Source organism: Mustela nivalis (genome assembly GCF_964662115.1).
Source record: "Mustela nivalis genome assembly, chromosome: 12".
NCBI lineage: Eukaryota > Metazoa > Chordata > Mammalia > Carnivora > Mustelidae > Mustela > Mustela nivalis.
Genome location: NC_139031.1, coordinates 64,384,285 through 64,399,277, shown reverse-complemented (window position 1 = coordinate 64,399,277; position 14,993 = coordinate 64,384,285). Strand labels below are relative to the sequence as shown.

General features: G+C 39.4%; 1 protein-coding gene and 1 long non-coding RNA gene across 9 annotated transcripts in view; one reads left to right on the top strand and one right to left on the bottom strand.

Annotated features, from left to right (window-relative positions):
* The window catches only part of LOC309845402, a 35,071-nt gene extending 29,692 nt beyond the window's left edge, over nucleotides 1–5,379 (bottom strand). The window contains exon 1 of the long non-coding RNA XR_014301272.1: nucleotides 5,300–5,379. This is a non-coding gene — a long non-coding RNA (uncharacterized lncRNA). The remainder of the gene's footprint in view (nucleotides 1–5,299) is intronic.
* Nucleotides 5,380–5,624: 245 nt separating this feature from the next.
* Nucleotides 5,625–14,031, top strand: TAC1 (tachykinin precursor 1). 8 transcript variants are annotated; one of them, XM_082693306.1, is made up of 8 exons: nucleotides 5,697–5,833; nucleotides 6,170–6,301; nucleotides 6,812–6,856; nucleotides 7,312–7,408; nucleotides 7,901–7,945; nucleotides 8,412–8,435; nucleotides 10,192–10,245; nucleotides 13,450–14,031. In XM_082693306.1, the coding sequence occupies exons 2-8, from the start codon at nucleotides 6,179–6,181 to the stop codon at nucleotides 13,497–13,499; spliced, it is 438 nt and encodes a 145-aa protein (XP_082549432.1). In that variant the 5' UTR covers nucleotides 5,697–5,833; nucleotides 6,170–6,178; the 3' UTR covers nucleotides 13,500–14,031. The 8 variants fall into 8 exon arrangements, with proteins under 8 accessions (XP_082549435.1, XP_082549438.1, XP_082549432.1 ...); XM_082693309.1 differs by lacking the exon at nucleotides 10,192–10,245 and having other exon boundaries at nucleotides 5,625–5,833; XM_082693308.1 differs by lacking the exon at nucleotides 7,901–7,945.
* The last annotated feature ends 962 nt before the right edge of the window (nucleotides 14,032–14,993 follow it).

Genomic DNA, 14,993 nt, shown 5'->3' with positions numbered 1-14,993 from the left:
GGCAAAGAATTAAAGCAATTTGGAGGAACGGTAAAGGCATGAAATATTATTCATATTATAATATTATATAAATATATATCAGGATGCAAAGAAAAAAACCGCATAATATTCTTGGAGTGGAATCTCCACTTCAACAATATATTCAAAGAGATAATAGAATTTCCCTAAAATGAAGAAAGAGAATAATCTGCAAAACAAAAGCAGTTCACGACACCCCAAGAAAATTAGATGTAAGATCATCAACAAAACATAACCTAATTGAACTATTGAATGTCAGGTATAAAGCAAAGAAGCCCTCAGATATTCAAGCAAAAAAGCAAAATACATACAAGTAAGGGGAAAAACTGTCCTATCTCAGTAATCTCCATAACATCAAATTCCACAAGACGGTGGCACACTGTCCACAAAGTCCTGGGAAAATAAAATGTAATTTTAAAACATTGTAACTAATCAAGACATCATTCGAGCTTAGAAGCCCCTGCCAGACATTCACCGCATGAAAGAACTCAGGAAATGCAGTATGTTTTATTTCTTCCTGAGGGAAAAAAATGTGTTTGACAATGATATCCAGCCAATAAGAGATGACTAAAAATAAACTCGAGAATGGCAAAGGTAGGTTAAAAGGCTGGTGGTGAACAATGAATTTGCTTAAGTATAGAATGAACAGTAGATACTAATGAAAGCATAGTAGTAAAACTAAATGAGAATGCTATAAACCTCAAAAATGTTCAAATAATTGTATAACTACAAAAAATGGGAAGTAGCCAGGAAGGGGAAATGGCAGCAAGTTTATTATCCTCATCTTTCAAAACAAAGAATAAATAGACATTGTGCTTTGGTGAGTGCTGTGAAGTGTGTAAACCGGGTGATTCACAGACCTGTACCCCTGGGGATAAAAATATATGTTTATAAAAAATTAAAAATTAAAAAAAAATAGACATTGTCTAAGTATCTATTGTTTTAAATGTTATATGCTAGTCTCTAATGTTTATTCCTAAAATTTGTTCTTTAACAATAGGTACTTTTTTTATAATTTTTTATTTTTTATAGAGCGTATCATGCTTAGCGAAATAAGTCAAGCAGAGAAAGACAACTATCATATGATCTCCCTGATATGAGGAAGTGGTGATGAAACAATAGGTACTTTTATAGAAAAAATCTTGTGGTGAAGAAATACTTTTCACTTTTCTTTTTACTTCTACTGAAGTCAAATAAAATACAAATAAACTCACTTTCATTAAAAATACTTCCAGAGCGCCAGGTGGCTCAGTGGGTTAAGCCTTTGTCTTTGGCTCAGGTCTTGATCTCAGGGTCCTGGGATAGAGTCCCACATTGGGCTCTCTGCTCAGTAGGGAGTCTGCTTCCCACTTTCTCTCCCTCTGCCTGCCTCTCTGCCTACTTGTGATCTCTGTCTGTCAAATAAATAAACAAAATCTTTATTTAAAAAAAATACTTCCAAGGGTCTCATCCTATTTTCATAATTATTATTTTTCTGCTATTGCTCTTTTCTTCTAACAATAAAATATGCATAGAAAGATATTCACAATGATGTTCGTTTAATGCTCAGGGTGGCAATGTCTAAGTTCAGAGTAATTTTTTAAAAAATATATTATTGAACCTTTCTTCATTGCTTTATTTCTTATAAAGAATATATCTTATTTTACATAAAGAATATATCTTATTTTACATAACTTTCTTCCCCTTAAAAATTATAAGCAGCTTATGAAGATGTCAACAATGGTTTATTCTATTCTGGTTATGATAAAATGGATGATTGTAATTTTTCTTTGTATTTTCTTGCAAGTTTTTAATGTACAAACACAAATAAACATTAACTACTTACTTTTTCACCATTCTACTTCCCATACATATATATTTTATTTGTATGTGCATTTTCACAAATCTGATGTTCTGGGAAATAAAACAAAGAGCATAGATATCCCAAATAAAACAAAGAAGAAAAATATCTGAAACCCTGCAATGCTCCAAGAGAAAGTGTGTCAGTAAGTGCATGACCTTACTAGGAACACTAAGTTAGCAATTAATGAATGACATAGAAAAAGTGGGAAATGAATTATTTGGCCAATTGTTTATCTCATTATTGTTTGCTATTCAATACTATAAAAGAGCCAACAAGGAAGAAATTGTGAAATAGCTGAGTTTATTGTTACCTCATACAGCACATCAGCAACCAAGAAACAAAAATTAATCTTAATTCTCTACTTTAGGTACAGAGTTTTACAACCTGGAGAAGGGTATAAATACATATTGGCTTATATTAAAAGAATACCATAACAATAATAATAGAAGGATAAGCTAAGAACCTAAAAAACAATAGTGACGAGAGAGAAGAAAAGAGAGGGACAGGGAATGACACTACATTCCTTGGAATACATTACGTTTTGAATGTTTTGCATTTGGAACTCTATGGTACATGATGTTAAAGTTAAATTAAATATCAAAATCAATCCCTAAACCTCAAGAGCAAAATGAGTAAATGAACCATGTGCATAAAAGTTGGTAGTGTAACCATACACAAAAAAAAAATTTAAGTGACTTAAAACACAGTAAGTTGATGATGAGACCTCATGTGGTACATCCTAAAGACCAAAAAAAAAAAAAAAAAAAAAAATTGCAAAGAGAATCTCTTAATCTGTTTCTAATAACTGTGTTGCTAATTATGCTGGCATTGTGTATTGAGATAAAGCAAATGAGTAATCATGTTGATGTCACCAGGAACTGGGATTTTTTGGCATGAAAGAAAAGGAGCAAAACAGAAGGACAGGTACAAGGTGAAGATCATACTGTGTCCTGATTTGAATAGAAAGTGTCAGTATACATTCATTCACAATTTTATACACACCCACACACTCATACACATTTTCAGCTCTATTCATTGGAAAGGTCTTGAAACAATGAAGAACTCAGTGGCAATACGCACCCACAATGCCCAGATTATAATCTCTAATTATCATTTCTAATTCAAAAGAAACAAAATCTCCTAAAATGTAAATTGCAGGTCTGAGAAAGAATATATACAACTTAAACCTGAAATATCTTGTCAGACCAAATAACAAGAGAGTCATTAAAGCCCATTTAAATCATATAAAAAGTTTCAGGAACCAGTTTGAAAAGTCACCTGAACAAACTGAGCAACAATTAGAAAGCTTCCTTCTATCCTTCTCTGAGGAGTAAAATACTTCAAATGTAATTCAATCTATGAGGTTATAAAAATCCTAAATTTGGGGAGAGGAGCCCATATTTGAATGTGCTAACTTAAAAATCATTATTTTAAAAATTGGTAAAGGGAGGTAACCAAGCAGTTATCCTATCTTTCCTAAATTGACTATGTTTTGGAATAACTAAACAGCTGTTGAGAAAAAAGTTTCTCTTTATATGGAAGAAATAGTCTAGCTAATAAATAAAGAATAAATGACAAAATCAGAATAACACTATTTTGAAAGTCCTAATGAATTAGTGGATCCAGAAAATGATCATCAACATCTGCTAACATCTCAAAAGGAGAGACAATCAGATATCATGCACTTCATAACAACTTATGGTCTTGTCAGAAAAACTGAACCTAAATGGGATCAAGCTTCTAGGTACAACTATCAATTAACGGAACAAGACAGGGAAAAGGTAAAGAAACCATTAGGAAGCAATCAGCAAACTCTAGAATGTAGTACACTCTACTGATCAGTTTTATCCATAAACTTCAAGAGGGCAGGGAGGAGAGAGAGAGAAGAACTGTGGATTAGGGAACATCTAAGAAATATATGAACCTGGCTGGCTCCATTGTTAAGTGCCCGACTCTTGGTTTGGGCTCAGGTCATGATCTTGGGTTCTGAGATCAAGCCCCAGGTGGGGCTCTGTGCTCAGCATGGAATCTGCTTCAGATTCTCTCTTCCTCTCCTGACTGCTCACTCTCTCATTCTCTCCCCTCACCTCAAAAAAATATAATCTAAAAAGGAGGAGGAGGAGAAGAAGAAAAAGAAGAAGAGGAGGAGGAAGAAGGAGAAGAAGAAGAAAAGAAATATATGAACCAGTGAAGGGTATCGACTTCATTACAATTCTGATTTCAACTATTAAACTCTGTGATGGAGGGGTTTATGAAGCAATGAGGAGTATTTGAAGATGAAATGGATAGCTAATATTGTAAGGACTTATTTTATGTTGTTTTTAGGTGTAATAATGACAGGGTTCTGTTTTTATTTTTTTTAAATCCTTCCCATTTATATAGACAACAAAAATATTTACAGTTGAAATGATATCTAGGATTTGCTTCTCAAAATAATCTGAGTGGAGGGAAAATGGGAAGGATTTATAGGTAAAACTTGCACATTGTTTCAAGTGAACAAGTCTCTCTACTTTTGTATTTAATTTTCCACATAAAAAGTTAGAAAAACAAAAATGGAATGCCTCACCTTGTAAGACTGGGCCTAAATAAATGAGATAGAGATGTAGGCATTTCAAAATTCAGGATTGTTTAAGAAACAACAGATATTAGAGCAAAAATTTACTAGTTTAACTGAATTGTAAAAAAAAAAAAACAAAACACTTTTTTTCCTTTATGCAGTATGCTAAAAACATCAGAATTGAAAAATATAGTACTTACTTAGTAAAGAGAAGAAAACAACTGTACTCAAGATAAGTCATCTAATTCATTTACAGATGAAAGAAATGTGTCTGCAAGGTGAAACCATGGGCTCATGCAAAGCTCTGATTTCTGTACAGGTGCTATTTGTCTAATAGTTTCAAATTGTCAATGACCGTCCAGGTAGCATCTTCACTATACTTATTTTCATTGACAGGAGAAATCTATCAATGATCTGTAAAGTCCTTTATGACAGCCAGGAAGGATCCTGTACACTGTCTTGCCAGTTTCTTAGTCTTCAGGGAGAAAGGGTTGGAGAGAAGAGAAAACGTCCTCTTCCAACCCCTGCTCCTGGAATGGAGAAGGAAGACGATTTTGTTAGCTTGCAACAAAAGATACCCTAGAATGGCACTGGTATAAAAGTTCTACGCGTATTGCCACGTTTAAATTCTCCTTCCTCCAAAATGTAAAATAAATCTGCTCCCATCGTCTGAAATGCTATAGGACTGAAAATCCTTTTGCAATTCGGAGAAACGCCAGGTATTGTAGTTGATTTGGGAGAACGATCCTCTGCTCATAGAAGATACTGTATCTCAAAAACACTTAAAGACACTCTTCAGATGAAATAGAAAGGGAGAGAAAAGCACCCCCCTTTTGCAAATGATCTTCTTAGCATGATTATCGACGACAATATCTTAATACCTGAAGTCATTTGGCCATCCTTAAAAGTGCAATTTATCCTGACGTCTCAAGGGACGAAAAAGTTGCGGAAGTCCGAGGAATGAGTCACTTTGTTCAATTTTGATGAGTAATTTCAGGTGTCATGGAACCGCGTTCCGAAGAAGGAGAGGGGAGGGGGCGTCAGATCAGCACACGGAAGAAGACTGGACGCTCGGGATTGGATGGAGAGATCTTCATTTTCCTAAAATTGCGTCATTTCAAACCCAATTGGGTCCAGATGTTTTGGGCACCGACGGGTTACCGTCTCGGAAACTCTCAATCAGACGCAAGCGAAAGGAGAAGAGGCGGTTAATTAAATATTGAGCAGAAAGTCGCGTGGGGAGCGTGTCACGTGGTCCTTGAGGCTCGTCGAGCCTTGGATAAATACCGCGCGGCACCGAGCCGGCAAAAGAGCGCGCCGCAACCGCTCCCTCCACCGCCGCGGCCACCTCGAGTACTGAGCGCCCCGCGTGCGCTCGGAGCTGCCGGAGGAACCCTGCGGGCCTGCCCGCCGCAGTAAGTGCCTGCACCGACCATCGCTCCGAGGTGGCGGCTGGCCGCTGGGGCGAGGGACAGTGGGAGGACAGCGGAGGGACCTGCAGAGCCTCCCGGCTTGAAGGTGTAGACCGCTGGGTTGGAGGCTGACGGAGCTGGGATCCAGGGAGAAGGGGCTTTAAGACGCTTGGGGGCATGATTCTCTTTCCTCAAGGGTACAAGGTATGCTTTGGGTTTGTTATCCCTTAGGCTTTTTATCTTGGTTCAATCGGCCCCGACTTGCGTTGTGGGACCAAAAAATATGCTGCCCCAACTCTTGGATAGCCATCCCCAATGTCTCTTCCCTGTTCTTCCCAGAAATCCAGCATGAAAATCCTCGTGGCCTTGGCCGTCTTTTTTCTCGTTTCCACTCAACTGTTTGCCGAAGAAATCGGAACCAGCGATGATCTGAATTATTGGTCCGACTGGTCGGACAGCGACCAGATCAAGGTGAGACCCAGCCCGCGCCGTTCTTCCAGGCCCTGGGAGCTGTCACTTCCCCTACGATAGCATTCTAGTTAGCCTGTCAGGCACCGCGACCGCGACCGCGACCAGAGGCGGTGGAGGAGCGCGGAGAGCAGGTGGGGGGGTGCGGATGTAAAGGAACGCCATTCCCTGGGTCCCCTCACGAGATTTTGTGCCCATGATCCAAGTTTCCTCCTCGGGGCTGCACCGTCGGGTCTTGGGAACTCCCTGGAGGAATGATGCCCTCCCTGATGAGCCCGAGGTCCTCACAAGGCTGGAAATCTCACAAGGTTTCACCCCGGGATAAGGTGGATTTCGGAGACCCCAGTCTAGTTGCAAGGACCGGGCATTTGGAAACGCTGGGCAGCGGCAGAAGGGGGGGGGGGCGGACGCTGGTAGAAGCGGGGGTAGAGGGCAAGCTGCTGGGGGCTTCGAGGGGCGAGGTGGGTGGGAAGCTAACTTCCTGCCTTGACTTTTATTTTACTCCTTTACAAGGCTCTCAGGCTATTGGCCCAAGGGAGCGCGCCTCGAGGGAACAGTGTAAGTGGCGCGGTGCAGGTCCCTAGTAAAAGCATTCCTTCCCCACTCGCGACACACAGCTGTGCGCATTTAGGGCGGCGAGGCGTCTCCAAAGCCCGCGCCAGAATCGAGAGAAAGTCAGGTGGCGGCGCGGCAGAGCAGTGGGGGTGGGGGCGGGGGTCTCCAGGCTCTGCCAAGAGCGGAGAGCGCGCGGGGCTGGGGGACGCCGCGTCTCCCGCTAACCCGCGAAAGCGGAGCCCGGGGACACGAGTTTTGCTGGGAGGGGTGGAAGAAGAGAGTTCCAGGGCTAGGACCCCACTCAGCCCTCGCGTTGGGAAACCCGGCTTTCTCCCGCCTCCCTGTCGGGCGGGTTGTCCGGCCCTGGCACCAACACCGCCCGCCTCTGAGCTTCGCCCAGGGCTGGCGCCGCGTGCTGATGGCCTACACGCCCGTCTGTCTGTGCGTCTGTCCCCCAGGAGGAGCTGCCGGAGCCTTTTGAGCATCTTCTGCAGAGAATCGCCCGGAGACCCAAGCCTCAGCAGTTCTTCGGATTAATGGGCAAACGGGATGCTGGTGAGATGGGCAGCCCCTCCCTCTCTCTCTCCGAGCAACGTGCCCAGTGTCCTCACTCACTGCTTCTCAGAGCGCCCTGTCTCTTTGAGTAGAAATCTCCATCCTAAAATGGATATACCCCCGGGGAGCGACTCTGGCCCTCACCCCACTAACAAACGCCCATGCCCGCTGAGGGAGGGTGAGCTCTTCTGTGCCAGCCCCACACAATTAGAATGACCCCAGTCAAGAGCAGGAAGCAACCTTAGCTGAGTGCTCCCTTGATGCAAGATCCAAACTGACAAATGGGGTGGGGGGGAGGCGTGGGGCCTCCAGGGGTAGTACTCAGAATGGTCTAAGCGCCTGCAGAAATCCATTTTAGACCTTCGGGGTTAGATTAGATTTAGATTAGATTTAGCTCCCTACTGTCTCATGATAGAAATACTCAATTTCCTTGAATTCATCACACCATCAATGGAATGTGTAAACAGTTAATACCAATTCATCTTTTGTCAGATTCCTCAATTGAAAAACAAGTGGCCCTGTTAAAGGCTCTTTATGGTAAACATTTCTATAAATCTTTATTTTACTACTGTGAATGCACATGTAGGAAAAGTGAAGAAAGTCTTTTATGAGCTGAAATACAGATTCTTGATAATGCCTCTTTAGTAAAAGTAGATTTGTATCCCTCTCTCCTGGGGGTCCAGCTTGGAGATGTGTTTCTTGTAAGAAAACAGGTGGAGTGGCCTAACAGTTACTATGTTAGGCCTCAGGGGTCTCAAAGTCCTGAGTTTGAATTTGTGGCCCATAGAAAGCACTTAAAAATATTCCTTTTGGTTGCTATTTTGTTTTTATCATTAATAATTTGGTTAGCATTTATGGTTCTGCTATATTTCTCAGGATAGTACATGAATGGGAAATGTTACATGTGTTAAAAATCAACTTATTTTATAATTCTCTTCTGAAAATATAGTATAGCATCTTTAAAATAAATCTATTGCCCTTACTAACTTTTTCTTTCTTCTAGGACATGGCCAGATCTCTCATAAAAGTAAGTTTCAAATTATTTTGGCATTTACCAAATGCAAATTAGATTGAATTTCATTTTATATCTTCTTTTCCGTTGTAACGCAGGACTTAACATGTTTAATTAAGGCAGTATAAGAATGGAGGAAACTCATATTAATCACATCCAGAGCATGTTTTTTAAAACTCTGTTTCTTAGAGCTAGATACTTACCAAATGATGCATTATGTTAAAAATCCTTTAATTCCTAGCTAAACAGTTGCTGAATTCCTGACCCACAGAAACTGTGAGATAATAAATATTTGTTGTTTTAAGCTGTGAAAGAAAGCCAGAAGAAATCCTTTAACTCCTACAAACTGTTAGTTTTAGATAAGAATTTCAGTCCAGGGGTCAAAATCCAACCGGAGATTCCTCTCCTTTTTCACCCCTCATCCTCTCCTACCTCCCACCACTTCCACTCGAAAAATAAAAACAAAACAAACAAAAACCAAGCATTTATAGGCATCTCTTAACATTTCAGTATGCCAGATCTCATAACAATATCTAGGGTAATCCAGCGGCCAGTTAAGAAGATTAAGTAAATGAGTACAGAATCCATAGTAGAGGTAAAGATAGATAGAAATGCAGTTTTTTTGATCCCATCATTGAATGGGGACCCTCAATCTATTAAAGTACAATGAAACACTTCTTTGGGCAGTAGAGATGGCAGAGTTATGGCACTTGTCGTTCATTAGAACCCAGTATCCCAGTTAATGGAACTCAGATTCATGGGAAGTCCCACAAGGCCATGCATATGTTTACCCATATGCATTTACCCCAGGGTCCACCCACAACTCCACTTAGATTTTGGTCCACTGGTTGGCAAAGAAGGTCACATTCAAACAGCAGTCCAATTCTCAAATAATACAGTATAAAGCAAGGGACCTTTCCCCCCTAGAGTTGAAATAGTAACCTTTCTCATAAGGCTTCATATTTGAAAAAATATAAATCTTATTTATATTTGTGTTCTAAAGATTTTATTTCCAAGATTATATATAGCAAACTTCTATGTAATGAAAATAAATGCACTCTATTAATGTCTAAATTAACACACCTTTCTGGTAGTATTAAAAATGCAGTAAAATTAAGGGGCACCTGGGTGGCTCAGTGGGTTAACACCTCTGCCTTCAGCTCAGGTCATGATCTCAGGGTCCTGGGATTGAGCCTCGCATAGGGCTCTCTGCTCAGTGGGGAGCCTGCTTCCTCATCTCTCTCTGCCTGCCTCTCTGCCTACTTGTAATCTCTGTCTGTCAAATAAATAAATAAAATCTTTTTTAAAAATGCAGTAAAATTAAAATAGTGACCTGTTAGAAGTTTATAATCATCAGGTGCACAGATCTGATTTAACTAAGGTTCGGTTCCTGAGAAATACAACATAGTACACAAGGACATACACTGGATATTTCTGTCACCCAACTGTGAAACTCACTCCCTAAAAACCAAAACTAGCATAAATAGCAGCAATATTTAAAGCATTGTATATAAACAGGTAAAATGTAATAAACTATACTTGCTAATATTTAGATATAGAATTAAGAAAAGTGCTTTCATTGTATTGTTTTAATGTCAAATGTAAGACTTCTTAGAAATCTTCATTTCTTCAGGCTCACCAAAACTTGAAATGGTTATATATTTATTATGTAGGCATATATTCGAAAGCTTGCTTTTCTTCGGTACTAGTTATAACAGTTTATTTCCTCAAAGACATACATATTAAAATACCCCTAAATGTATTTTTCCAGGGCATAAAACAGATTCCTTTGTTGGACTAATGGGCAAAAGAGCTTTAAATTCTGGTATGTATAAAACCATGACTGAAAATAGACAGTTTCTTAAATATCTTATTTTCTTTCTAAGGCATAGTTTTCAAAGTACTAAAAAGGAATGATAAACTTAAAATGAGTACTTATGGTGAAAAAAAAATCTAATTGCAATAAACAAATCCAAGAATGAATTTGTAACTGATTAAGCTAATCTCACCCAGGATGCACCTTTCTTTCTCAAACCAGCAGCCCCACCAGTGTCTGCCTGTTTAATCATTACCTAACCTGAATCCTTGGGCTAGTCTAGTACTTTTTCCCTTATATTTTTTACAGAAGCCACACTGAACTTTCCAGAACTAAGCAGGGAGGGATATGTGGGAAATAAGACCAATTTTCACTTACTACCAAGATCATTTGAAAAGCTTATATGACATTATATCTGGCAGTCTCCCAGCACAAAAGTAAACAAAACTAATAAATGCGTTTATACTTTATGAAGTTATAAAAGCTCAAACTCGAAACATCCTGATGGATGAGAGTATGGGAATAACCCAGTGCATGCCAGTGCTTTCAGAAAGGAACAGGATCAAGTCATCCTGGGGGATTATGATCAGTTCTGGCTGTAAACCCTCACAGAGAAGGGGCGGGGGGCACAAGCCTCATAACCCATCTTAATCTTCAACAAGTCTTTCCCCTGGCCTAAACCCTGCCTATTTCCTTTCCTCTCTGTAGTTCCCATCTTGTGTAAAAATGCCACATACCTATATCTGAAAACCCATTCATCATACCATTTTCAAGGTTAAATAACCCCTGTATCATTTTCAGAGACTGATTTTTTCTGTAAAGCACATTCAGGCCTTTATAGCAATTAGCTTGGGTTCCTCAGGAAAGCTATTCAAACTCTATTTTACCTTTAGTGAAAATAGAATTACAGTATTAATCAAGTAACTAATTAGAAAGTAACTAGCTGCCTTATCTGTTTAGGGTATTTCAAGTTTCTAGAAAATCTGTAATTAAGAAGTGCTGGCTTAATTATCTGGAAAATTCATGCAAAAAATGATGTATCCTATCATTGTCCCTCTACGTTCCAAATTTAGACACTATGTTTGTATTTCTTTTTCAGTAACTAAGGGCTGCTCAAGTATAAAATATTTTTTTCAATTTTAAATTTTAAAAAAGTTACCAGTGCGTCTTATGAAAAACTTTAAATTATTTTATTAATATGTATAATCCTCCAGCTTTTGGAAATGGAATGTAAATTTAAACCACACTGGTTTTACTTGTAGCAGAAGGGTACAACTAGCCTTCTATAACTGTGGTTTTCTTGATAATCACGTTAGTCATCAACTTTTTATTTCCAGAACTGATACAGGTTTCAGAACATGGCTAACTTTACAAATAATCCAGATACTGTGCAATTTATACAGATTAAATGCCATTAATGTGTGCCAAGCCATAATGTAGTTCTAAATAGAATCACTATAATGAATCGGGATCCGTTTATAACACAATCTTCACTCCTCCGTTTTAAGAAAATAAAAAAGGAAAAAACTGGACAAACACTGAGTCACAGGATCAACGGAGGCAATGGAACGATTGTGTCCTGCAGCCATCTGGTTTAACTTTTTGTGGCCACAGGCCCCTTTGACGGTCTGAGAAATCTGGAAACCTGCTTTGTAGAGAAACCCTCATTGGTTTTATAAACACAAAAACGTACGTACAGTTTCAGATGGTTCAGGGACCCGATAACCAAACTCTGCTTCCCGTGAAAAGGATATTCTGTTCCAGCTAACAGGAATCCCACTGTGGTTACTGTGCATTCTCATTCACCTCACTTCTCTGGGGAACGGAATCATGTTAAGCGAAAGCTGGTCAGGAACTGAGCTTGTGCTAGTCGTCCTCCTCCTGATACGAACAGAACAGGATGAGAAATGGACTGTTTCCCTCCTTGGGAACCGCCCGCTTTGGGGCTCAGGCGGTTCAACCGCGGAAGCGCATGGGTGATTGACGTAAAGCATTCAGTGTGTCCTGAACCCAGTGTTGGACGCTAACGGGGCTCAGGACGGGAAAGGGAGAGCGAGCACCCTACGGCCCTCACCTACCTCCTCTCTCAACAGATCGTTCCCACTGAGAAAACTGTTTAGAGAGGCATCTATGATTCCTACATACTTTCCACAGTGCTTTCTACTCTTTCTGTTAAATTCAGTATTTTATACAGGATATATGAATTTTTAAAAGCTGCATCGTTTTGCTAAAATGTAAATCTAAGTATATAAATTAACTAAAATGATGAGTAATATACTTAAGTATTCTGATCACAGTGGTCTGATCCTTACCCTTTTGTGGTTATATACCTCTTCGAAATTGCATATAATAATATAATATAATATAATATAATATAATATAATATAATTTTGGCTTTTTTAAACATTCCAGACAGTCAAAGCACTTAAATTACTTGTTAGCTATATGTTAAGTGCTTTTACAGGCAGTGATTAATCTTTCACTGGCCATTAGGGTGCTGGGAGGTAAGTTATACTGTCGTATGTGGATGACACAATTGCCCTACCTACTGAAAATGAAGTTGTTTTTAGTTTCAACGACAATCCATTATTGCAAGGTATCCCCAAGATAGGAGGAGACCCCTACACCATTCAGGACTCTTATAACAGGAACCAGCCAGATAACAAATATTTTGGATTTTGTGAGCCATGCCATCTCTCTACATAACCATAGACGATACATAAATGAATGGGTATGGCCACATTCCAATAAAACATTAGATTTTCAAGAAAAGGTGGTGGACTGGATTTGGCCCATGGTCTGTAGTCTATTGACTCTGTCCTAGAATAAAATTTTCACATTTTGCCTTCATCCTACTACTATTAGTACTCCTATACTTCAGGCATTATCCTTTCTATAAATAACCATGGGGGTGAAGGGTTAGAAAAAATTGTGAAAAAATTAACACTGCAGTAGATTGTGGAACTATGCTTTGCGGGGCCCAAGTATCTGGCAGGTGGCCTCAGTAACCAAGGATTCTGTGGTTAGATCACTTCCAGTCAGGACAGAGATAGGCAAGACTGGAGGGTATGCAAAGAAAAATCTTAGAAATACTTCCGTGGAGGTGGGAAGAGTCATTCACGAGTTTTTAATAAATTACAGTGTGTCTTGAAGCTTATTTAACTCTCTCAGTGAGTCCTTTTAAGAACCCCTCTGCCTTCTCTTTGTTCTCAGTGGCTTATGACAGGAGCGCGATGCAGAATTACGAACGAAGACGCAAATAAATCACCTCATGTGTAATTTATTGAGCCTCATGTGGGTCAGTGGCCAATGAAAGGTAACATGACACCTGCACCATGAGGAATAATTATTTATTTAATAATCATTGTTTTGAGTGGAAAACTCAAAAAAACTTTATTTTTCATATTGTGCCAATACGTGCTGTGAAAGTATGTTATAATTCTAATATGACCCCCTCAGACGTAGAAATCAGTGGTCATTTCTCAACAAAGCACAGTGTTCAGTGAAACAGAAATATGCTCTTCAAAGAAAGAAATCATCTTCGTTTCCTGGAAGCAGTCGCGTCAGCCACAGCTGAAGGAGAGGAACCTCACAGACAGGGTTGTGCTTTCTCTGTTTTTGTGGTGGAAATGTGCTAAGATTTGGTGTCAGAGGGTATCCCTGCAGCATGTGTCACGTGTTGTGACTTATATACAGATGTTCTACAAGTTTTCACGTGATTCTCTGGTCTTCATTTCATTGTATAATGTGTTGTGATAGTTAACATTTTAAATAAAAGAAAAAATATCTTGAGAATTGGGTGTTATTCTTTCATTAATATTTCTGTCACACCAACACACGTTCTTTTAGTAGATGAAATATGTTCGAAGCTATTTTGGCTGCTTAACAGTGAAATATAGAGCTACTAAATTTCTCCTTCTTAAGGAAAATGACTACAGTGGAATCTCAGTTCCTTTCTCTCTCTCTCTCTCTCTACATACATACACACACACACACACACACACACACACTTTTGGGGCTGGCGGGGTCAGTCATTTTGCATGAGATCCTTCATGAGGAAAACAATTACATTTTGGAATCCCAAGAAGAGAGGGTAAGTTCTGTTGATGCATGCCCAAGATTCCCTTTTACAAATAGGATAATAATCTGTCTTAGAGATGCATTCGCCTGGTTATTGTTGGATAAAACATCAGTGCACTACAATTGAAGCCCTGCGTGGAGCCCAGGTATAAATGCTCCTGTGTGTGATTCACACTAGATTTAAGATACCAAACTCTCACAAAAGATGATGCAGATAACGCCTTATTGTTAATAGGGCGTCACCCCTATAATGAAGACAAGAGTGCCTTTCTAGCATTTCTAAGGAGGCCTGTGAATTGTTAACACCCATTGCTCCCCAGCTGAAGCATGTGCTTCAGGAATAAATACAGAACAATCCGGGAGGCTTTCATTTATTTGTTTAAGGAGAAGGATTGATAAGTGTCCTTGGAAATGTTTTGGGGTTACATAGAGGGTGTGGAACACTGACAAGTGGTACAAAGGCTCGGGACAAATATTGTTTAATGAACTAAAACTCCGTGACCTTAGCCTGGATTGGTTGATTATTGTTGATCAATAGTTTGATCAATATGTTGATCAACAGTGGTTGAAACCACTGTGGGACAGAATTGCTCAAGCATATTTTAAGCTTTATATTTTTAAATAGTTTAAAAAAAAAATCTAACCAGTGTACATGGCTGGTGTAGTTGAAGGACTGT

What these genes read in the sequence shown, in the direction of transcription:
- TAC1 (XM_082693306.1), top strand. Translation starts at nt 6,179, where the DNA reads ATGAAAATCCTCGTGGCCTTGGCCGTCTTTTTTCTCGTTTCCACTCAA. An exon ending in AATGGGCAAACGGGATGCTG is followed by an intron (nt 7,409 to 7,900) that starts GTGAGATGGGCA and finishes ATCTTTTGTCAG; the next exon opens with ATTCCTCAATTGAAAAACAA. An exon ending in TGGCCAGATCTCTCATAAAA is followed by an intron (nt 8,436 to 10,191) that starts GTAAGTTTCAAA and finishes GTATTTTTCCAG; the next exon opens with GGCATAAAACAGATTCCTTT.